General features: G+C 43.8%; 1 protein-coding gene across 1 annotated transcript; it reads right to left on the bottom strand.

Annotated features, from left to right (window-relative positions):
• Positions 1–12,621: 12,621 nt before the first annotated feature.
• LOC119656269 (hypodermin-A-like) lies at positions 12,622–18,464 on the bottom strand. The gene is made up of 5 exons (XM_038062692.1): positions 18,294–18,464; positions 18,105–18,223; positions 17,771–18,038; positions 17,589–17,709; positions 12,622–12,860 (listed from the first exon to the last, which is right to left on the bottom strand). Exons 1-5 carry the CDS (start codon positions 18,441–18,443, stop codon positions 12,622–12,624), a joined length of 897 nt encoding a protein of 298 aa, XP_037918620.1. The 5' UTR covers positions 18,444–18,464.
• Positions 18,465–24,529: the final 6,065 nt, after the last annotated feature.

Below are 24,529 nucleotides of genomic sequence, written 5' to 3'. Positions count from 1 at the left end.
GTCCGGCACTTGTGCAAAGTAGGTCAAGGCTGAAAGATCTGGAAGTAGGGAACATACTAAAGTTCCTAACGGTTATATGCCTGCTTGAGGGTAGGTATACTATAACCAGTAAAAGGGGCACAATAGTTCTGCAAGGACGCGGTGCGACTTTCCCTTAACAGAATAATAATAACCCTGGACGTGAAAAATGCATTCAATTCGACCAGTTGAACTTAATACGAAAATCCCTAACGAAGGTTGGTATTCTCGCCTATCTCGCTGCTATCGTTGATAGTTATTTCTCTAAAAGGAGACTCTGTATAACACCGACGAAGGACCCCAGGAGTACGTTGTTCTCGCGGGTGTCGCACAGGGTTCCGTATTAGGCCTGCTACTGCGGTATATCATATACACCGATGTGCTTAATCTTCCTTTTTCGAAGGAAACTACAGCGTTGGGGTACGCTGACGACAAAGCGGTGGTTCTTGTCGAAAAGCATCTCGAAGGTTTATACTCAGGCAGGAGGCAGAAAGTGCTATGATCAAAATCCCACACACTGATGCGCGCAGATCAGTGCCTTTTGAAGATTCCCACCTCTTTTACATAAAACCTTAAAAAGGGAAAATGTTCTTTACTTTTATTACTTGACACAGAGAACCAAACCCCTCCAAAATGTCAAAAATGTTGAGTGCATGTTTTGTTATCGTCTTTACATATTGGATACAAGCAGTCACCCAAGCACTCTGTTCTTTATACTAACAACCTACCAAATTCCTTTTTCCGAACAAGCCTCGATGCTATGATTTTCGCTTTAATCTCGGCTTAGCCACGTGCGAGCTGTTCCTGTTATAATAAATATTAAGGTCTTTTATGAAATAATTGATTCAGAAGACTTTCAAGTGCAAAAAAAAAACCCAACCCAATAATATCTTTATCCTTTCCATGCTACCTCTTCCAAAGCTAATCGTCCATAAATTTTGCCAACATCACGAAAAAAAATCAATTTCTAGGTAGATTTCAGGTCAAATAGATTATGACCATAATCCTGAAAAGCGTGCAACGAAATGGATTTTAAATGTTTTCATTTTATCATCAAATCTGGAAAACGTGGAGTTTTCCGTCTTTCCTGGCGAATGAAACCGAACACATGGTAGAGCCGCTCAAATTGTTTGATGAAAAAACCATTACGGACGCTCTCGTTCATTATCTGACGATTTTTTTTTTTAAGCGTGATGAAGCTTTAACGGTGTCCTGAGGTACACATATGGATGACAGGACGCTGTTTTACTGAGGATGGGAGTCCAGGCTATCGCAACTGGCACACACATTTAATAGGATTACATTTCAACTCTAAAGAGTTGATCCTTTTCTTTGGCCTGGTATCGCACCCCTCTTGCTTCTGGTCTATGGTCAAGAGAAGGACCCTTTTTGGCGAACACTCTGTAAGTGATGTTGTAATTAAATGATTCGTGCTTGATATAAAGCCTTTCAGGTCCTGGCAGAAGCTTGCAGGGGCATTTGAGCTCCTGAGGCTGGAGATGATTGAATAAACGTTTTTAGAATTGCGCAATATTCGTTGACTGTAAATGCACCTTGCCTTGATGAGATTATTTTGTTGGGTTCCTGTTTTCCTGCCGAGGTAAACCTGCTATTTGGTGACCTCTACTCGCCGTTGGTTATATGAATAAGATCCTGTGAACTCCATAAAATGAAAAGTTTAAGGTTATTAAAGAACATTACAATTAGGAAGTAATCAGCGCGTAATCAAATAAAAAGGAACAATTATCAGCCTCATCCTGCAGATAATTCTTTATCCAGATTTCATAATCTGAACGAGATCCTAAAGAACATCTGTGTATACACGTAAGCTTGCGATAAGGCACATGAAGAGCATGTAAATTTGTACATTACACATTTCATTGCGATGAGGTGTTCCGAACGTAGCAGTACTTGAAAACGTTGGGAAAGGATTCAATATAAGCAACGTAACATATACAAAGTATGGGTAAGCATACGATGTCAACCTCATTCGTATTTCGGCGGAATACTGGGGAGTACAAATTTCCTTACAACATTTTACACGTGATAAACTTTCATCCTTGCCGGGAAAAGCATCCTTCCTTGAGCTCGACCCCGATTGAAGTCGTATTGGAGCAGACTGTGCTCCTTCCCGTCTTTTCTTCTCACTCGGTCGTCCTTTGTTTGTTCCGACCTGCTTGCCCGGAGGATATGACGAAAAACGTGGTGTATCTGAATGAACAAGGCGAAATGTTTTGAAAACGACAAAAGCAACAGAGACATGAAAAAGCACAGGAGAAACTACATCTAGATAAAAAGGATATACAATAATAAGGTGAAAGGTTTACACAAAATTCTGCATATGGTGTCACACATTAATGGAAATGGGGGGCCTAGACTTGTGTAAATTGTATCTCAATAGCATTTGCCTGGGAGAACTGTGAAAAGAACACAAACCGAGTAAACAGGACGATATAACAGGATAGAGGTAACTCTTTACCTAAGGGTATGGACGTTAGCCGGTTTGTTTGTATTCTATTCCACAGGAAAAAGGAACTTTCAGCTCACTTGAGTTTTGAAAAGGAACGACACACGGAAGATTTTAAGTGGGTCCTTTGAAAATGAGAACTTGTTCACTGTGCTGTGTGTTCTTTTATTGCGGATGCTTCATTGCTCGGCTTAAGGGTGTATTTTAATTCATATCGCCAGGTAAGACTTATTAAAAAAAAATTGAGAATTATAATACGGGAAAGAAGGAGAATAAAGAAAAATAATGAGATCCTTCTGGTGGTTTTCACATAATGTAAACGTTGTTAGTGAAATAAGCTAGCAATTGAGGATGATTATCCAATCGCAATTCCAAAGACTTCAGTTGTCGGTTCCATGTTAATGTAAAGGCCTTACTGAAACACGAATAAAACAAGACCTGTCAGCCTTTTTTGCCGGGGGTGAAAATCTTCCAAGGACATGGGTACATATGTGTCAACGTGTGGGATTTTTACCCACTAAGCCCACCCCCTAACTTCAGTCTTTTTCCCCGCGGGAACACCGTAAACTATTTCACCGCTGGATGAACATGGGTCTAGCCTCTCCTCCATGGATTGCATTCGCCACCGTGCTTTTTTCGACTCATCTGTCTCTCTTAACCTGTACTGAATGTGCCCTAGCATGTTCTTCATTCCAGTTTTCCTGACATGCAAGCCTTTTTCCAGTTATATTATCAGACTAGACTCTAGACTCTTCCTTTCCTCAGCGAATCTAGGACAATGGAAGAAAATATGCTCCGGGTCGTCTGGAATACCGTCGTAGCTGGGACAGTTGGGTGACCTGTCCAGTTTAAACCTATAGAGGTATTTATGGTAACCGCCATGCCCTGTGAGAAACTGCGTGAGATTTTAATCACTCCAATCGAACTCCGACAACAACGTTGTCTATTCACAATATTTTTTTTTTTAGTTAAAATCCATTAATAACGACTGCGTGCACACTGCAGGATGGTTGGAACAGAAGAGACCGGGCGTCATAAATCTGCTCGCATTAACATAATAAATAAATACATTTCGAATAAATCAAATAAATTTCGAATGTTGTTAATCCTGCTGCGCCACATCACTCTGCCCCCAGATAAAACCTAGGGGTTTCAGCGACCGAATCCGGAGCTGCATTCTTCACCATTCCGCGAAGCGAATGCGACGTTGCTTTGGAGCGCACACGGGCTTCAGCCTAGATAAGGAGACCGCCTTTTTGTGTCCTCCGATCCCAAGCTGGAAGAAATGCTCTCCATGCTCGACAACACGGTGCGGGCCTTTATTTGGAAGTTGCAGCAGCGTCCGGACGGCATCCGTCCTGACCAGGACTTGCGTGCACCTGTGCAGGATGGATCATCGCGTGCCATAATGGCGGCTTTCAGCGTCCGGTGCCAACGCTCTAGCACCCAGGGGCGGGTGGTAAGCCGTAGTTCGCTGACGTTTGAAACCCAGAAGTTTGCCTAACTCTGAGAAAAGGTCCCACTATGTCGAGGTGTATCGTGTGAAACCGTTTGGTAGTGCGGGAAAATTAGCCCACTTCTTTTCTTACATGCCTGGTGACCTTACACTTCTGGCATACGAAGCACTCTCTAGCCCAGGAGTTGATGTCCTTATTCATGGAGGGCCAGAAATATTTCTCGGCGACTAACCGGCTTGTTGTCCTGATGCCTGGTTGCACTACGTCATGAACCGCGTGGAACACTTCTTTGCGAAACGTGGCCGGAATGTATGGCCGGGGTTCCTTTTCCGAGTATTCGCAGCAGAGAGAGAGGTTCGAGCCGAAGATAGGCAACTCCCGAAATTTATATTTGGGGTTGGATTTGAGGCTCTGAAGTACTGCGTCATCTACCTGCACCTTGGCAATAGCGGAGAAGTCGAGTGAGGCGGGGATGTTAGCCTCGGAGACACGTGACAAAGCGTCAGCAACTATGTTATCCTTGCTGGACACGTGCTGTATGTCAGACGTGCGCTGACTTATAAAGGTCAGGTGTCGAAGCTGACGAGGGGACGCTTTGTCGGGGTTCTGTTTCAAAGCATATGTGAGAGGCTTATGGTCCGTGAAAACTGCTGCCAGACTTGATTCACCTTTTGGTGAAAAGCAGCACCTAATACGATGTCAGAGGCATCAACAAAAACGGCTAGAGGTGCATCTTGTAGAGAAAATGCCAAGAGTGTAGCATCAGCCAATTGTTGTCAGGATTTATCAAACGCGCGGACAGCCTCTTCAGACCACACAATCTCTCGTGTGTCTTTTGTTTTAGGACCAGACAAGTACGCGGCAGGAAACGACGATGGAAGTTTAACATGACCAAGAACCTTCGCAAATCCTTCACAGTTTTCGGACGCGGAAAGCTTGTAATTGCTGGCACCTTGTTTGGATCGGGCTGTATTCCGTCAGGGGAAATGAAGTGGCCGAGGAATCTCACCTGTGTTTGGAGAAACTAGCATTTATCAACCTTCAGGACTAAACCGGCCTGAAAGAGACATTGAAAAATGTACTCAAGATGAGCTAAGTGTTCAGACTCTGAGAAACAAGCGACCAAAACATCATCCAAAGATACGAAACAGAAGTCGGGCTTTCGCAGGATCGAGTAAATGAACCTTTGAAAGGTTTACGCCGCATTGCACAACCCGAAAGTCAACCGTGTGAACTCGAAGAGTCCAAAGAGTGCGCATATTGCCGTCTTTGGAATGCGAAAAGATTCGAAAAGATGCGGCAGTTTGCGAGATGATGTCCAAAGTCGTGGATGAGTGGAATAGGATATCGGTCTGGAACAGTCTGCGCGTTTAGCCTTCTATAATCCCCACAGGGGCGCCATTCGCTGTTTATCTTAGGGGCCATATGGAGTGGGGAATACCAACAACTATCCAAAGGTCTGCAGATACCCTGTTGCATAAGTTGTTCGAACTCTATCCGTGCAATAGCCAGCTTCTGGGATGGTAGGGAACGCACCTTCGAGAAGATAGGGGAACCAGTAGTGTTAATGTGGTGCTGCACATTGTGTACATTCGGTAGTAATCTGGCTGAATTTGTAGAGAAGTGCCCGAACATGAGAGTCAGTAATTTCCTCCAAAATTACGGAAAGATAGTTGTTAGGGAGAGATGAGATTTGACATGACGAATTAAGGTTGGTTGTGGAGTATATAAAGGACCGGTTCTGCAAGTCCACCAGCAATCCATAGTTACACAAGAAGTCTGCGCCTAAAATGGAGAAGCTGACATCCGCCAGGATGAATCTCCACGGGAACATTTTACGCAAGCCAAGACTCACGTCCACTTGCCTGTATCCGTGGGTGTTTATGCGCGAGGATTTTGCCGCCACAAGTTTCAAAGCTTGAGGAAATACCCGATGGTGCCGGGGTACGGGAGGAACCGGAACCTTCGAACCAGCATCTACAAGATAACTGCGCCTGCTGAGAGGGTCATAAATTGCTAGGCGACGTGGCGCTGCGTTCTGAGTGGCCGTTGCCAGGACCCCCCGCGGACCTAGTTTTTTGAGGTGGTGGCTTTTTCGCCGAATCTGCGATGGTACCAACAAATGCTTGGATCCGTAGGTTGTCCTGACGACCTGCTACCCGATCGCCCTTTTCGAGCAGAAGACCGCGAGCGCGCTCGCGACTTGGCGCCCGAACGCTGAGCGTCTAGCGTCGCCCTTATCGCAGGCATGCTTCAGCGCGCTTCAGCTCGCCAAATTCGTCAGAAGGCTGCTGAACAGCCGCTATAGTTGGACGCGCGAGCACCTCATGGACCTTATCGGCCGCAGCTGCCAGCGCCTTCAAAGAACCGGAGACGCACGCGAGGACCGCCTGGGTGCTTTCCGGAAGTCGTCGCAGACAGAGCGACTTTAACAAATCGTCGTCGATTTTGCTCCCACCCAATTGCCTCATTTCGCGAATCAATTGGTTGGGAGTTTGATCGCCCAACGTCAAACCTGCCAGCAAGTGATTCAGCTTAGCTGACTCACTTACCGACAGGCGCTTCACCAACTTTGTCTACAATACCGTGTAGGAGGCCGATTTTACGATGTCGGCCATCATGAGGAAGGACTCCTCATCCAAGTCCTCAATGGCGTAATTAAATTTTGATGCGTCATCCCGAACATCTGGAATTGCGCCTCTAGATGGACGCACCACAGCTCCGGATTCCGTCGCCAAAAGGGAAGGACGCGCACAGCGATGGCGGTCACCTGAGCGTGCGATGGGCCTGCCGCGTCTTTATTGTCAACCGACATAACAAGTTAACAACGCGAGTTTTTGTCGATGACGCGACTGTACCGGATTCCTTAAGGCCCTACTTTGACTACGGCAGACCGCATCCAGAAATGCGCGAAACTTCACCGATGTACCCCGGAGCGGACGCTTGACGCGCAAACCAAAAATAAAAAATTCGCCACGAGAGTAGAACTCCATCGACGAGTTTTAAAAAGAATATTGTCGCCGTCCCTCGCGGCGGTTCTGCATTTATTTATGCTTTAACTAGAAGTTCAGGACACGGAAGGAATATGTCAAAATTTTACAACTTAAAAAAACATTTTACCTGCGGCGGCTTGCCTTGACAGCGTGTTTGAGGTTGGGGTTCCTGAGCGTGCGGATGATGCTTGTCAGCGGCTCTGGCTCCCTGCGGTGACGTCGTCGAAGTCAGCTTCCGCTTATTAGAAGCTGGGAGCTCAACGGACTGATCAATGGTTTCATCACTAAACATCGGGGGCATAAAAGAACCAACGGAATTTTCGCGTCTTCCAGTCGGCGCTGATATGGGACGTCCTCTGCAGAATTCAACTACGTGGCGGCCACTACCACGTCGGTGGCATAGTCATGTGCTGAAGCCCTCTATCGAGAGTGGATTCCGCGCTTTGGTGTTTCCGCCGTCTTTATCACAGACCACGGTATGCAACTTGGATCTACTCTCCAGTCAGTTCTGCCGAGCTGGTATACGGGGAAAACCACCTACTCTCTGGCGACCTGGTCCTCGATAAGAAAGATGGCCTTGGAGAGACCGAATTGCTGTTGTCACACGCAGCCGGCGGTTCACACCCTTGGGGAACTTGAAGTTTGTAGCCATGCCGCTGCAGCCACCATACGAGGGCCCCTATAAAGCCCCCGACGGTAAGGACCCTCGTTCAGTCTGAATGTCGGTGGCAAGCCGATGGCGATCTCCTTCGGAAGAACGGAACCCTTTTTTCCAAGATGCTGACACACTAGAAGGAAGAGAGAGCGCCACATTTGATTTAACGTCCGCCGCTTAACGGCGGCTGGCTAGTCTCGCCGGGGGTTCTCTCGCTGAAACTCCTAGGTTTCAGCTTGTCAGATTGCCACTGGGGGAGGTGAATGAAATGTTGCAGATGACCTTTATAATATTATGCACACTTTATGCACATTACTTGGTGGAAATCAAGACTTGATCAGTTAGCAAATTTTATTGGAATAATAGTAATCGCTGAGAAAGACCGCATTTCGGAAGTCTGTTTTCCACCTTTGCAGCAAAACAAAACCGATGATTCCTTCTTCTCTGCATTTTATAAAATTATTTAACTGATTCAACTTACTAAAAGGCAGCCTCTTCGAAAGATACTAATAGATTTTAATGAAGAAGAATTATTTTGCTTTTTGTTATACCAGTTTCGATTCAGAAATCACAACATAGATGATTACCTCTTCCACATCCTAATTTTAGAAGTAGAACTATAAATTTCCCGGGCTCTACCCAATCTCCTTCATAATGAAGGGAAATTACAGAACAACATCTTCAAAGTTGCAAACTACATTATCAATATTTTCCTCATTCCACTACCCATTGTTACCCTTATTGAAATTTCCTAGGATACCTCCTTAAACATTGTCTAGTCACATATATGTATGTGTACAGAATATAATAGTTTGAACAGTAAACAAAGGGAAAACTCGTAAATTTACTTTGCCCACATATGAATATAGGAAAATCTTAAGAAAGTTTCAGAAGAGTACATACACACGTGTTCCATGCATGTAAATTATAAAGATGCTCCCGAAGGTTGTAAACAAGAGGACTGTGAATTATTGCTTCTAAGAATTAATTTCGATAATATAAACATTTGCAAAGAGGACAAAGATGTCTGGGAATTTCTGGAAATCTCTCAATTGAGAAGGATACGAGTAATTTATGAAGGTACCCTTATTTAATCAAACTTGAAATGAGACTGAATAACTAAAGAATAGCAATTTGTGGTTTCAGGATAATTCGAACAAAGGAATATTTAGATAGATATCTCCGAGATAAGGGTTTAAGTTGCTGCTATAGTGGTTAATCTAAAAATAATTGATTTGAATCGGCCAAACTAGTGAAATTTTTAAATAAATTTCTAAGAGCACTTAAACAGGGGTGCGGAGGCAAAGTCGTTGATCCACTATGATGGCGGTATTTAGGACTTTAAACGAGGAGGATTATGCCGAACTTCTAAAACTATAGATGACTTGGAGGGTACAATAGTCTAGTTATTAGGGGTTAGCTTTTACATTTTGTACCCGCGGTTCGAATACTAGTTGCGTTATGGATGTTTCTGGTTTCATCGAAAATGAAACAAGGAAAAATAACCTCCGCCTACCTTTCAACCACTCGTCAATCATTCAGGTTGGCGCCCTTAGTATCGCATACACTTCAGACTGAAAGACCGGGAAAAGTCCACTTCTCGCTTTTAATCGAGAGGTACACTCCTGCTCAAGGACCCTATCCTGTTTTTGAGCCATCGGTTTAGGAGATATCCGAATATCCTGACACGCATTCCTTTAGTTCGCCCCAGTTTTCTTTTCGTTTCAAGATAGCATCATATCTTCTACCAATCAGAAAACATTGCGAAAACTGGATTTAATGCTTCCAATGACTTTTCCAACCCTTTGTGCCCCTTACGTCCATTGCTTCTCAAGTACCATCCGGTTTCCACGAACACCTCCATCGCGTACTCGTCTTTCAGAATTGCGTCCTCTATCTTTGAAAACAAAGAATGAAGAGCAGACTCACAGGACTCTCCTCGTTGGTAAGCATGTTGGTTTTCATTTAGTGGGGGCAACCTTACCGGCTTTTCGAGAATGTGACGCTTAACCAGTCTCTGAAAACATTTCAGCGAAAATGATGTTGAGCTGATTTTCCTGAAGTTCTTTGGATTCGAATAGTCATCATTCCCAGGCCCGCAGCCCAGAGCAAGACATCCTCGAAAATCATTTCCTAGAAGTTGCTCTAAGTGCTCTATACCTGCTTTGAAGTGTTCAAATGGTATAGCAGCTCTCGCCTTTTCATTGGTAACAACCGCTTTCACAATGGCCCCCCCCCCCTTGCAACACCTTCGTGTTGAAAGGTTTACAGGAACCGCCAATTCTCTTCCTCTCACTTCAGACACCTGTTCTCCAGGGTAGTGTATTTCCAAGATACTTCCAAGAGAGTCTGTATAGACTCAACTCTGGAGTTCACGAAAGTACCATCCGGTTTTCTAAGAGAGTTCAACTTGGCCGACTTATCCTTACTAAGGACTCTGTACAGCCTGGAAGTCTCCACTTCCAGTCCAGCAATAGTCAGACTAAATTCAAAGTACCGGTGATCTGAGAGTGAGACTTCATCTAGCACTCGCCAGTCTCTAATCAACTCTAACAACTTTGAAATGCGGATTGTTAGCTCAATTACTTCACTTCTTCTTGACCTAACGAATGTAGCTGAAATGAAAGATGCAAACAGATTCTCTCCTCTAGGATTGCATTTGCACAATCTATTAAGAGTACAGGGCCACTTGATTCTGCATACACTGCCAGATCCCTTAGTCTTTGGGTCGGCGGAGGACACAAGGAATCATCGGGTAAGTAAGCAGTGGTAACTATGACGTTTCTCCTCTTACCATTAACTTGGTATTATAAGTCGACTACAACAAGGTCCTGGGAAAAGAATTTTCTCAGCATGGTTGTCTCTCGGTCTCAAGGATATTTCATCGAAGAAGATCGACCCTAGTTCCCTTGACTGACCCAATACCATTCTGTTCTGTTAAAACAGACCCATGGCTTTTGAACCAGAAATATATAAGGAAAGTCCTGTAACCTTGCCAGCCTTGCTACAGTAGATAGGAAAAAGCTTTGGCATGCTGCAGGTTAATTTAACTAACTCTTATGTTTGCAGTCATAAGTGCAGACTAATCTGAAGCTACTAACTAACCAACTAAAAAATCTGCTGCGTTCAGTGTGGATCTCACCGGGGTTACCAGCTTGTCTTCACCTTCCGCCAAAAGTTTCGCTTTCTAGCGTCCGATTTCTCTGGATATCGTCATACTTAGTGGTATAGTTACGTCAATGTCCTCATTCCTAACCCCTTCTTTAGCATTGCCTTCCATTGTCGCCGGCTGGGAGCCCTCCCATATTCACGGTGTCCGGGCTGCATGGATCTGTTTCTACATACCGGCGTTAGACCAATTGCGTCCACATCACCAGCTTCTCTTTCTTCCATTTTTCCTGGTACAGGCGGAGGAGAAGATTCTTACAGGCAAGCCTGTAGTCCTTGCCCCTTCCGCCGAGCCTTCCTCTCCCGTATTTTGGAAGAGTTAGACAACAGTGTCATCGACAGGCCGGTCGTAGTCAGGTTTCCAGTTCCTCTCATTAAGAGAGTTGCGTTGTAGACACCGGGTGTGTTCCACAAATTTCTCCGTTGGGGTACATAAATTTGGTGAGGCCTTCAAAATCTGTGCCTCGGCCACGACCTGATTTCTCAAAGTCGCCAGTGGATTGGAAATTCTTACCACTTGAAGAGTTACAATCCTTTGTTTCCATCTTCATGTGTTTTTGGACACCCTTAGTGTAGTAATAAAGTACCACAGGCTCTCTCATCACAATAAGGTGGTGTCCGAGGGGCTGTTTTAGAAGGTTACTGGGAAGAGATTTGGAGATTTGGAGATTTGGTTGGGTGCCCCTCTTTTTCTCCTTCTTGCGCCCTACACTTCACCGTTAAATATGATCACATACGCATTTACGCATTGGCTCCTCGATTGAATCGAAATTTTGACCGATTCAATAAATTTTTGACGATGACAAAAAAACGCATTCTATCCATCGGTCAATCGCGGCAGTCGCATCACAAAACATCTCATCAAAATCTCATGCAAAGCGTCAAATTAAGGTTACCTGTTAAAAATGTTCGATTATTGCCCATTCCTTCCACTTATTCGTGTGCACCCTAGTTTCTTACCCGTCCGAAACTCCTACTAATTCACATCTTCGTATACGCAGGGGTGTGCCCGTCAGAATTGCATTGGAATTACAACACTTGGAGGGAGAGTAAATTTCCCTGACTACTGAGTTCCACTTTTTTATGCAGCAAATTACTTCACTACCACTTATTTTTGACTCCAGCTCAATAAAAAATGTCACTGAACTCTGAAATAATTGTGTCCGCACCATGTCTTCGAATCGACTGCCAGTCCAAGCGTTCCGCTGTCAATCGATCAGCCTGGTCGGGCCGGTTAATTTTCGTTCGGGGTCCATGGGCTTGAACTTAAAAATGCATGCCAAGCTCAGTGTCATGTAGGTCTTTCCCTTCAGCCACGATCAATCGCCGGCCTGCACCCAATAAGCAATATGAGCAAGTTTTTTAGGGTCAACGAAAGGTTGGCCAATTCTGGTTTATATCATTGCAAATTTATGACAAAATAAAATTTGAAGTTGTTTAATTAAAATTGGACTATGAAGTTTAAGGCAAAGGGACCAGTTGTTGTATTGTATATAAATGAAAGCCGGCATAAAAATTGTGAAATAAAGAGTATCCCTCTCTCTCTAAAGAGGGATAATGGGATAATTGTTGAGTTAATGAGGACAAAGTGAAGAACCCCAGTGTGGTTCTTAGAAAATGAACCTGCTTTCCATGACTATATTGAAAGTGCTTGTGCTTATCAGGCGCTGCATCATGTTCATTTTCAACTATTTTCACGGAGAATGTTATAGTGTGTATAGTCGAGCTCCATCCTTAATGCACGCAAACCAGCGCCATTACAAGCATTACAATATGTTGAGGACCTATGCACTTTTCCAAAATACCATAGGATATACCATATCAATCGGAAAGGTAAAATGCAAAGAAAAGAATTCAAAGCAGTTACACAGATATTTTTATGATTATGAATGTCCACAAGATTGGCTTTACAGACGCGGAAATACTACCTCGAATTCCGAATATAAAGTCAGTGTATTTAGATACTTTCGTGTATGCAGTTCCTTTTGTTTTGCCCACTTTGCATTCATTATAAACATTTGCAAGTCCGACTATACGATTGTCACATATTAATGGTGAGCCGGTGTCTTGAAAGCATGTGTCTTCATTTGGGTCATTTGATCCTGAAAATAAGACAAGATTAAATAATACTAAATGTCAAGTCATCACGTCCGAATGACAGCGTTTAACTTGAAACTAAGGTAACGTATAACGTATAACTGATACTATATTGGAAAGTTTCATGCGAATCGCTTCAATTATAAAAAAAGTTATGGTAGAAGGTATTTATTATACTTTAGGTTATAGTTGCAGAATCAGATAAGTCCCCACACGACCTCCTTGCGGTGGCCGCTGAAAATCGTCTTTGCACGGGCCAGGAATATGTACGGCCGGGCTGGGAGTAGGCTCATTCAACTGACGATAATCCGCTTGTCTGCTGGTCATGTGTTAAGGGCAAGTGGATCACGTAGGGTGTGTGCGGTGCGGTATGGTAAAACCAATCGCACGGACCTACCGGGGCGACGCGGCAGATAAACTAGTGGTTTCCAGCCTGAAATAAACTGCCGTCAAGCTGGGTGTAGTGAGTACCAGACATAGTACTTCAAACACGAAACCTTCGACGTCGGGGGATCCCTCAAGTAAAGACCGACAAGAATGTCGGTCGCCGGAAGCTGGGTAAAAAGCGAAGGTCCACCGGTGTCCTGCTTAACAACCAGTATCAAAAGGCTATGCATATTCTCAAAAATGGTAAGAATAAGGAGATCGGTACGTCGGGACGTCTGACAAGCGGGTTGAAAAAGAACTCGCTAAATACCAGGCGATTGTTGAGGAATAATAGCAAATGCCTAGCGGATGAGCAAAAGGCAAAGCCCACCGTTCTCAAATGCAATCCATCTCAAGACGAGGTCGAACAAGATCACAAGCGAAGCACAGTGGGCAAAAGCTCGGACGCTAAGCAACATTTAGAGAAAAGTACGCTGCAACAGCCAGCCAACGAACCATGAACTGCGAAATCCTTCAGCGACGTCGAAACCCCGCAATAATCTATTACGACAAGTTTCCCATGAGACCGGTTACTCGCTTCTGGTTGCCGAAGATCCGGATGGATAAGGGCAACCTCGTCCAATTCCTGCGCCATCAAAACCCCAGGATTCCCATGGACGACTGGGTTGTTACCAAGGAGACCGGAATCAACTGAACCATCAAAGGTCTCTAAAACAAAGATTTTAATTTATTCCACATCACTTGAGATGCTGATCAGGACAGACCTAAAGCATGTATCCTCATGAAGAAGAGTCTTCACGCTTTTCTGTGTCCGGACCTGAGTTCTAGAGACCTAATCGTCGTCAAACTGGAGCATGCGGTGACAGAGTACGTGTATATTTTCTCAGCTTACATGGTTCACAACCGAACAGCTCCGCCAAAGGAACTACAACATTTGACGACCACCGTAGCAACAGCTCGGAGAACTATGACGGTTGGGAAGAAGTCTTTGATATTACCCTACTAACCTACATTCGGATTTTAATGGTGGAGAACTGGAGAGTGTCTAACCAGAGATCCTTCTCAGATCACAGTTGGATACTTTTCAGTCTAGATCTCGCCAAAAAGGTCTCCAAACCCTTCAGAGACTCGAAGAGGATTGACTGGTCAAGTAATTAAGAACAAACTCTCCGGTGCGCAAATTGGTGAGATTGGCACGAGAGACGAATTGGAGTTAAAGGTCGGGGCTCTGGAAAAGTTATTATCTTTGCGACGGCACGCAGATACCCCTCCAATCGTCACACTCAAAAAGAGAATCTTAACGATCATCCCTCTTTTATACACTCTGAGAAAGGTCTAGGATTACCAAAGTTTCCTTACGAGTGGAAGCAGCAGATCAGCAAGTAACTCTGCTGGGAGACCATCAAGCCCAGCGAATTTATTCCGTTTGAGTCCATTGATGGCTGAAATTATTTTTTTTCTGCTTGGAGGAACAATCCGTCTTCGCATGTAACGGTGACCATCCATTCCATCCACTAAAGAACTTCACCGGATGTAAAACGGTCAAGGAGCACCTGAGCACCTGAGAAAAGAGCATTTTTTATGGTGACCTAATGCTCTTCGATATTTTCAGATGAGTTACTCAGTAGATCTGCAGTTAAATCAGTAAGATAACTTTCCCGCTGTCCCGCGACAGCTGGGTCATACAAGCGGTCCATGTTGAATTTAGGGGGTCACAGCTCCCTAACCCTGCTAGAAATGGCGCGCACAACACGCACATCCAGAAGACAATTCCTAAATCAATTGTTGATCACAAAGTTGTCGATCTGATTGCTCGTACTCCGTCGTTCAGTTGAAACCCAACTGACTTTATAGCAGGCTCTGTTCTCAAACAATGTGCCACCAATGACGAGTCAGTGGAAATTGCAGACCTCCCACCATTATTGTTATGATCGCCAAGACTGTATTTCCCCATTACATGTCGAAGCAAGTTGTTGTCAAATTCCACCTTGGCACTCAAATCACCCATCACGATCACAATGTCTCCTTTAGGAAGCTTCCCTTGAACGACATTTAATTGCTCATAGAAAAGATTGTTCTCCACTACATTGAAAGTCTCCGTGGGTGCGTAGCATTGTACAATTGTGATGCTCTTTAACCTGGAGCGAAATTTTGCAGTTAGAAGCCTGTTAGAAACCAAGTCCCAGGTCAAGAGAGCGTGCCTTGCGGTACCCGTCAATAGCAATCCGATACCGGATTTGCGTCTACTACCACTTGGCTTTGCAGAATACAAAAGCACATTTCTATTAGTTTGGCACGAGGAAGAGGAGAACTTTCCAGAGTACCACCATCTTACATTACTTAGGTCCAAAATGTCCAGTTTATATCGCTGGGATTCCCATTGAAGTTGGAGCAAGCGAGAATTCTGAGGACCTCCTCCTTCCCTCTCCTCCTTCCTTCTCCTCCACCTCCGCTATTGTTGTCGAGGAATGTGCACACATTCCAGAAACCAATCATAGTCCGTTTTCGACAGCCAATGGTCGTTGTCGTAAGGTGAATCCCTATCCGAGGCGTTGTTAACGTTTTGGTAGCAGTAGAGTTTCAAAATTTGCAGGTTGCTAGCTCACTAATTTTTATGCCTTTTAGTCGCCTCTTACGGCTAACAGGGAAAGCTTTGATTGTATTCTTAAGCCACAACTTACATGGCAGATGCCTCCATATATAGCATGGAATCTTAATGATCATCCCCTTCTTCCACTATCTAGGAAAAGTCTCGCGTTTCCAAGGGGGGTGGGGAGACCGCCAAGCCCAACAGCTTTATGGTATTCCATTTGAATGCGTAGTCCGTTTTCGATAGCCAAACGGCTTCGATGTGAGATCAATCTCTACCCGAGACATTGTTGACGTTTCGCAACCGCAAAATTTCAAAATTTGAAGGTTGCTCGCCAACAAATTTGTGTCTTTTATAGTTGCCTCTAACGCAAAGCCCTTGAGCCCCAACTCACAGGGTATGATGTTATATTATAAATATCATAAAATATGCCTCATCATTAGGGAGTTTTGCCCCATATTTATTACAATATATTTATAGCATGTACGGCAGCGCCAAATTGGGATCAATGAAGAATAAATGAACGAACCCTTTTATGCACCAGAAAAAAAAGACAGGTCCTATATAAGGTGTTAAATGCCACAATCCTTTCGCATGCGAAGAACAGAGAATCATGATTTCTGCGAACGAGCATTACTTCACTTAGAAGTTATCTTTGCATGGAATAATTTAAAATGTCATCGTCATTGAGCGACAATATTAGAAACCAATTACTTAAAGAAAATAATTTGCATCCGCATATTCACATCAATATGAAGTCATATTATAGCCCGAAGCCAGTCCAAAGCCTATAAAAGAACAGGCCATTAAGACAGCAATAGATTCGCAACCGATAGTCGGCGTTCGTATCGGCTTGGCATTCGACAACTTGCGCTGCCACTCGTACTACGAAGAGCGGTTATGTTTGATGATGCCTTATAATGTGACCATTACCTATCACAGAAGTAATATCACTATTACTTTGGTAATGTAACGATGTTATTGTTAGAATGGGGTAATGTTAGGTGATGTTTTAATGTTCGGTGATGTTGTAGTGTTTGGTAATGTTTGGATTGCGTTCGGTGAAGGACACATATTGTGTGATAAACATGTGCCTGCTTGTAAATAAAACTAATTTTCTTACGGCAAAGGAACAACCGAGGAGTTTGGTCCTTCCTTACCAATTTAGTTATAACTTATATCTATAACAAAAGGAAAAGATAAATAAAAAACGATTCTGTACTCGATTGTAAAGATCTAACACCAATCTGCCTTTTTTTGGAAAAAATGGGCGTACATATATGACCAGGACCATTTTCGTAAACTAACCAAACACGAAATACTCTTCAGAATACCAACTATTGCCGAAACTACTAGAGCAGTTGCATGCCTGCAACTTTTTCAGATTTCCATGTGCCTTGAAAATAAATTGCTAAATATTCTTCACGTTGATTTCAAGAATCTGATTTTGACGTAAATCAATACTCAGATCACCTTTTGAAATTCATTAAAAATTCACATTAAGATGAATAATTTCCAGCGAATTGACTAATAGAATAGAACATTTGGCAATCATTTAGAAGGTAAAGCTCAATATTTGTAAATGTGAAGAACAATTTCGATAGAAAAGCTTTAAATTTAGAGTATCTAGGTTGGTATGAATGTAAATAACAAAACAACCCTGAAGGACTTCCATTTTATATGAATGGAAAAGTACTCAATTAAAAAGAAGACTGACGTTCGATTGCTGTTTTGTTAAACATTTCTAGGAACTTACCAGCACATATCTGAGTATCCTTTATCCTGATATTATATTCAAAGAATAGGAAGCCTGCACAATCCTTGTTAATATGTACTTTATTCGTGTAGAGCTTTCCCGGAAGGTTGATAAATGGTTTCTAAGTTCAACCATCAAAATCAAAATATCATCAAAGTATTATCAATAAATAAGACTTATACCATAGCAGTTGCACCCCATCCTGCAATAGTACATGGTTTGCCTTCCTGAATTTCAGATGTTTCCAGATTAGCCATCGCAATAGTTTTGTTATTAATTGGCAGGTGTTTATCCAACCGGATAACCGCAATATCATATTCCAAACTGCCTAACGAAAAACGGGGATGAATTTTCACCAAGGCTGAAAATCGTTCAAAGTTGGTTACTTCTTTGAGGTCTGACACACCAGCAGTAATTGTAAATGAGTAAGGGCGCAGCAAAGCATTTCCTCTAAAAATAGTAGACATTATTGACGAACAAGTGCTGAAATTCAGGCAAATAAGGACTTAAACCTACTGGACGTCATGTAGACAACTTGCAGTTGTCAAAATTTCGTCTCCAGTAAAAATGACACCGGCACAGGTATGCACGGCTGTCAAGTTTTCTATTTCCAAAATATTTCGTCGAATTGACACCTTAAAATCATGGACACATTATTATTATACCAAAAAATTATAAAATTAGAATCAGGTTCGAGAAGTTTACCAAAAAAGGGAAATGATCAATTGACGTTTCTTGTTTAATGCATATTATATTCAAAAAATGATTAAGTGACATAAGAAATAAAATAAAATTCATTACGACATGAATAACCAATAACAAAACTGACAATTGCATGCAGATAAGAGGAACCATGCATTGATTTGAATAATTTGAATTGACTGTTTGGCTTTAGTGTGGAAGTTGTCTCTTTCCTTTGATGGGTGGCATGTACTATTGACAGCTCCGTGTACCAAGTGAATGTTCCTTTATTATCTTTTTCAAACCGCAGGAGAAATTTAATTCATGCAACGTTTTCCGTTTTTATTCTATAACAAAGTTTTTTTAATCATTCTCACATGCCCAATTGTCTGTATCCCCTCCCGACTCCATATCTATAAATTATCATCATTTAAACATCAATTTTAATTTATTTTCAAAAACCCTGGAATCCTAACATTTTTCCTATACTAAAATCCACTGTGGCAATTATCCTATTTCATAGATTATATTTTTCTCCGGATTGCATGCTATCGAAAGAATTTTGCCTAACAGCTTCATGCGGGCAATAGGGAGAGTTTTGTTTGCGGATTTCTGCGATTTCTGAAAGTTTTCAGTAAGAAAGCCTCAGTTTGCGGTTGTCCTGGTTGTACACTTTGTGATTTTTTTGTTTCAGCTGCAGAAATAGCTGGCTTTAATAGAAAAAAAAAAAAATTGGGGAATTTCCGTTCTTGGTTAATTTTCTTTATTTTGTGTTGTACAAATACTGTATTTGGGGAACTACTGTCTTCATCACTTTCATCCTTTCTCCCTCCACTGAGAGCTTACGAATAAGTTTTTGTAACTTTTCTCTACAGAGGAAGGAGGCCAATTTGCTTATTATTATTCTCTTAAGGGAAAGTCGCTGGTAGGCCCGCCCAATATAGTTCCCTCAACCGTTTCTTTTCGTTTCCTAGATTCTTCTTTTTCTTCAGCCTTTGTCCCGTTCACAAGCGGGGTTGGCTCGTCGTGATCGGCTTCGCCATTTGGTTCTATCGAATGCCTGATCTAGGTGCAATCTCGAGGCTTTCAAATCCCCACCCAGCGTATCAAGCCACCGTTGCTTAGGTCTGCCTTTTGGTCGTTTACCATCGACTTCGATGTTCAGACCAATTTTTGCAAGTGAATTCTCGTTTGCACGAATTGCGTGACCATGCCATCGAAGACGCGTCTCTCGCAACTTTTCCACGATCGGTGCAACCCCATAACGATCGCGGATATCCTCATTTCGGATGTGATCTAAACGTGTGACGCTACTAGTCCAACGTAGGATCTTCGTCTCCATTACCGCGAGACGCCATTCATTGTCTTTTATGGTCGGCCAACACTCAGAACCATAGAGAGCGACTGGACGGACGACATTGCGGTAAATTTTAGATTTGAGACGTTCGTTGATACGTCGATCACAAAGGACACCAGTTGTGGAACGCCACTTCATCCAGGTTGCGTTAATGCGTGAAGCAATTTCATAACGCAGCTCTCCATTGGCTGATAGCGTTGACCCGAGGTATTTAAATCGCTCAGAAGGGTTCTGGCCCGTGTAAAGGCATCCCTGCTCCCTTCTTGGCTAGTTCATCCACTGCCTCATTGCATTCTAACCCAGCATGCCTGGAACCCAAAGTATCCAGACCTTGTTGGACGAGCCGAGTGTATTCAGTCTCTCAAGGCATTCCCATACCTGTTTAGAGTTCACCTGGTTGGACCTAAGTGCCTTGATCGCTGCTTGGCTATCGGTGAGAATAGCGATGTTCTGCCCCCTATAGTTCCTTTGTAGATTAAAGGAGGCACATTTGTCTATGGCGTAAATTTCCGCCTGGAATATGCTAGTGTACCTGCCCATTGGCTCAAAGTACATTTTCCTTGGACCAATGACACCGGCACCCGCTCCCTCTGCTGTGAGGGATCCGTCAGTGTACCAAGTAATCAGTTGCTGGTTTAAGCCGTATGTCGCAGCCACGCTCTCCAAGTTTGCCTTGTTACTCCAACGTGTTTCAAACTTCTTATCGAAGTGAAACCTCGTTGTCATGTTGTCCCTCGGTATCAGTAATTCGGTATACCGCCTAGAAAGGATATCAATCTTCCTTCGATTTAGGGAGCTCCCCGCCTCACTCATATTACCGGCCATCCTGAATACTGATCTCCTTGTCTGCATCTGTATGTGCAGATGGAGAGGGGTTAATCCCAGAAGGAGGGGTTAATCCAGGGATGCCGTTGGGCATGTCCTCATTGCCCCACTGATACACACGCAAGCCAGCCTTTGGAGCTTATGTAATTCCCTGGCTTGTGTGCTGAGTTGGGTTCTTTCTGCCCAGATTACCGCTCCATAGGTAATCATTGGCCTTACTATTGCAGTATATATCCAAAGTAGTATCTTCGGGCTGCAAGCCCATATTTTTCCTGCTATGGATCTGCAAGTCATCAGAGCCCTCGTGGCTTTCCGACAAGTGTTTCCGTCATGTGTCTTCCAGAGTAATTTTTGGTCTAGCGTGATTCCCAAATATTTGACCTCTGTTTCTCGTTTCACCTCCATATCATGTAATGTTATGGCTTTCAGGTGATCCAGGTTACGCCTCCTAGTGAATGGTACTATGGTGGTTTTGGTTGGGTTGATCCGCAGTCCCACCTTCCTGCACCAGGCACTAGTAACCCTTAATCCAGTTTGGATTCTATCACATAGGGTATCTTCATATTTGCCCCTCCAGATTAAAACAATGTCGTCCGTGTAGCTCTGGACTTGTATTCCGGTATTAGTTAATACGTCCAGGAGTTCATCCACTACCATACTCCACGTCATCGGCGATAGTACTCCACCCTGTGGACAGCCTTGAGTGGTGTTCATGATAATAGAATTTGCACCTGGTTGTACCTCTACTTGTCTGCTTTCTACCATTTTGCCCATCCAGAGTGCCAGGGTGTTTCCCACTCCTTTGCGGCTCAGGGCATCCTGTAGCTCTGTGTGCGATGTGTTGTCGAATGCTCCTTCGATATCCAAAAACGCGCACAGTACAATTTCTGTTGTTTTTATGGCGTCCCGTAGTACCTCTTTCAGCTGATACAGAGCAGTTTCAGTTGACCGTCCTGCCCGGTAAGCATGTTGACAGTGATGTAGGGGATTACGCTTTAGAACGTTGGTTCTAATATAGTTGTCTATGACCTTTTCCACCGTTTTGAGTACGAACGATGTTAGGCAGATTGGTCTGAAAGTTTTAAGGCGAAAAGGATCCTTTTTACCCGCTTTTGGAATAAAGACCACTTTTGCCCGTCTCCATGCCCTTGGTATGTAACCCAGTGCTATGCTCCCCCTTACCACCCTCAGAAGAGACTCTGAGATAATTCCTAGGCCTCTGTGGATTAGTGCTGGGAAAATGCCATCTACTCCGGGAGATTTCATTGGTTTAAAAGTTCCCACTGCCCATCTTAGCCTAGCTTCTGAGCATACCTCTTTTGCTAGTTTCCAGTTCTCCTTCCTTCTCCTTTTATTCGTTGTTGCGGAGTCGGGCAGAATGTTGTCGCCTGCCACCGAGGAGTAGGACCCCAGGAAATGAGTTCTAAGAAGCAGATATACCCTGTCCTTCTCATTCTCGGTGAATGTACCATCTTCCTTTTTCAAGCAGACAGAGGATATTCCCCCGTCTTTGGCTACAGCCTTGTACAGCCTGGTTGCTTCTGTGATCTGTTCAATCCCTTCACAGAATTCTCTAAAGCTGTTCCGTTTCGCTTCCCTGATCGCGTTGCTATACGCATTCAGTGCATTTTTATACCTCCGCCAGTCCCCGGTTTGTTTTGCCCGGTTAAAGAGTTTTCGTACCTCTGTTCTCATTCTAGCTAGGTTCTTGTTCCACCATGGTACATCCCTTGATGACTTGACTGTCTTAGCCGGACAGCTGGCCTCATATGCGTCAATGACGATTGTGTTGAGGTTTTCCACCACCGTTTCTAATTCCAGTTCGTTCCTGATGTCACAAATGTTGGAGTGTTCCCTACGTTCTATATTTCTAACTTATTGCTAAGAATAAATTCGAGAAGGTTCTCACCTCTACGATTAGTGTCGCTGCTTCTCCAGACTTCGTGGTGGACGTTGGCATCGCAGCCGAAAAGTAGTGGTAACGCCCTCTCCTCGCAATACTTCGTCAGCTTTGCGACTTGTTCCGGTGGAGCCCGGCTCTCGTCTCCTGGGAAGTATCTCGATGCTACAACTGCCTCTCGAGTGCTCCCCCCGGCTTCCAATGAGACTTGGATAGCCATAAGGTCCCCGGTTAAGAACTCTGAAAGGCATATGTATTTTAAATTACTTTTGAGAATTATGCAAGCTCTTGGTTTTTCACAAGAGGAGTCCCAAATTACCTGGATGTCTCCTCCTTGCAAACCGCGAATCTGCCCCCGGTACACCCAGGGCTCCTAAGCCAGCACTATTCCAATGTTCTCCTTGGAATTTGCCCTTGCAATCACTGCAGATGCAGCTCTCGCATGGTGGAGGTTTATCTGGGCTATCTTAGTGCTGGCCATTGGCTCCGTTATTATTTGGAGCTCTTCTCCACTGTCGGAGTGTCACCCTCCTCCTCCTACATGGCACTTTCCTGCGCGTCGCTGCCCACCCCGAGCCCTAGGAGTCCTAGGTCTAGGTCGTCCAGCTTCTGCTCTTCACTGGGCATTTCCCTGGTTGATCCAGTTCTTTCTGCCTCTATGGCTTCCGCGACTTCTTGAAGGACCTCGGTAAGTTTTTCACTCGATGCCTCCTCCGAGCCAATTTGCCTACTTTAAATAGAAAATTTAAGCCAATAACGGGGATTTTTAAATTTTCTTTTCTTTTGAACCATTGGTTAACAAAAATCCTATAAACTTCGTTTCAGTATGTTTCAAAAATCAAAGATGGCTTCTTCGTTTAGTTGCTGGGTGTGTCGTTAATTTACATGAGACGGCAGAAAATGTCCCATTTTTTTTGGTTTTTTTCGATGCAAGTGGTATCAGTCCGAGGCACATCGTCTAGGATGTTATTGGTTTCGCCGTCTAACTTCCGGTCTCACCAAGCCTAGCAGCGCAGCACGCTATACCGCATTTAGTACTGAGGACCACGAGTGCATTGAAGGCATCTGAGGGCAGGACGGCAGAGCCTCCATGAGACATGCACACGTTGGTTCCATTGTATTTCTTGTTTATCGCGTCCTATCACACAATAGAACCGTACTTAGGATGGAACAAACCTTCCTCGACCAAAGACTGGTGGACTCCATGTTTGACGGGCTATAACTTGAGAATGAAACGTACGGTCACAACACTGTCAAAGAGACAGTTGCACATTTTCTGGCAAAGGTCCTCTTGCAGACATAGCAGATTATACCGGCCTTCTTAATTCTTAGTTTTGGTTGGATTTCAAGTCCACATTTTGCAGACCACACCCACTCTTTTTAACTCTAGAATTACCCATTAAAAAAGGGTGGGCTCCATGTCTCTGAGGAAGAATGTTGCAGAGTCACGTAGATTAGACTGATGGCCGACTTATATTTCTTAAGGCAGTCCTTCCGTTGGCAGCTTTTTGGCGTTATATATATCTTTATATAATTACTGTTGCAATTTCTTTTTGCGGTATTTCGCAGGTTAGGGGCTTCAAACATGTTACAGAGCCCGACCTTTGACTCTAGTTCCTCTGTGTTCCAAATGCCACCGTTTTGGGCAGCGAAGAGTTTGTTTTTGGTAACTTAACCAAGCTTCCTCTAGTCGATCGCCTTACGGTAGAGAACGTCTAGAAAATTTTGTCCGAAAGGTATGCAATTGTGATCTGTGAGAGATTTCCATTCACATATTTCCCAATTCTCCAACCTAAAAATTCGATTTTCGGTTAGTAGTTTGATATTAAAGACACTCTCCCAACCGCCACAGTTGAAGGTTGGTGTACTAGCCTTGTTGCGTACCATTTACCACCACCACCATTTATGTTAATAAGATTAAATGGGCAGTCACCTCTTCCGTTGATTGCCGAGCCGCTCCAATTCAGCAGGTTAGGATCATCTCCTGTAGCTGATCGACCGTGAGCCATATAAGCGGAAGAAATTTACATATGCTCTGCTCTCACCTGCTCCAGTTTGACCGGGGCTAGGTTGTTGGGACCTAGGTTTGGATACAAAAACACGTACAAGCTCTTTTTGGCAAGAATACATGCTCTAGGTCTGTCCCAAGCAGTTTCCCTTATTCTGCGGTTTAAATTG

This window comes from Hermetia illucens, chromosome 4 (genome assembly GCF_905115235.1).
Source record: "Hermetia illucens chromosome 4, iHerIll2.2.curated.20191125, whole genome shotgun sequence".
Taxonomy (NCBI): domain Eukaryota; kingdom Metazoa; phylum Arthropoda; class Insecta; order Diptera; family Stratiomyidae; genus Hermetia; species Hermetia illucens.
The sequence above is the reverse complement of the archived record's forward strand: the minus strand, read 5'-3'. Positions and strand labels throughout refer to the sequence as shown.

Coding starts and splice junctions, on each gene's coding strand:
- LOC119656269 (XM_038062692.1), bottom strand. CDS start 18,443: ATGGTTCCTCTTATCTGCATGCAATTGTCAGTTTTGTTATTGGTTATT. Junction 17,710..17,770: donor GATGGGGTGCAACTGCTATG/GTATAAGTCTTA, acceptor GGTTGAACTTAG/AAACCATTTATCAACCTTCC. Junction 12,861..17,588: donor GGATACTCAGATATGTGCTG/GTAAGTTCCTAG, acceptor TCTTATTTTCAG/GATCAAATGACCCAAATGAA.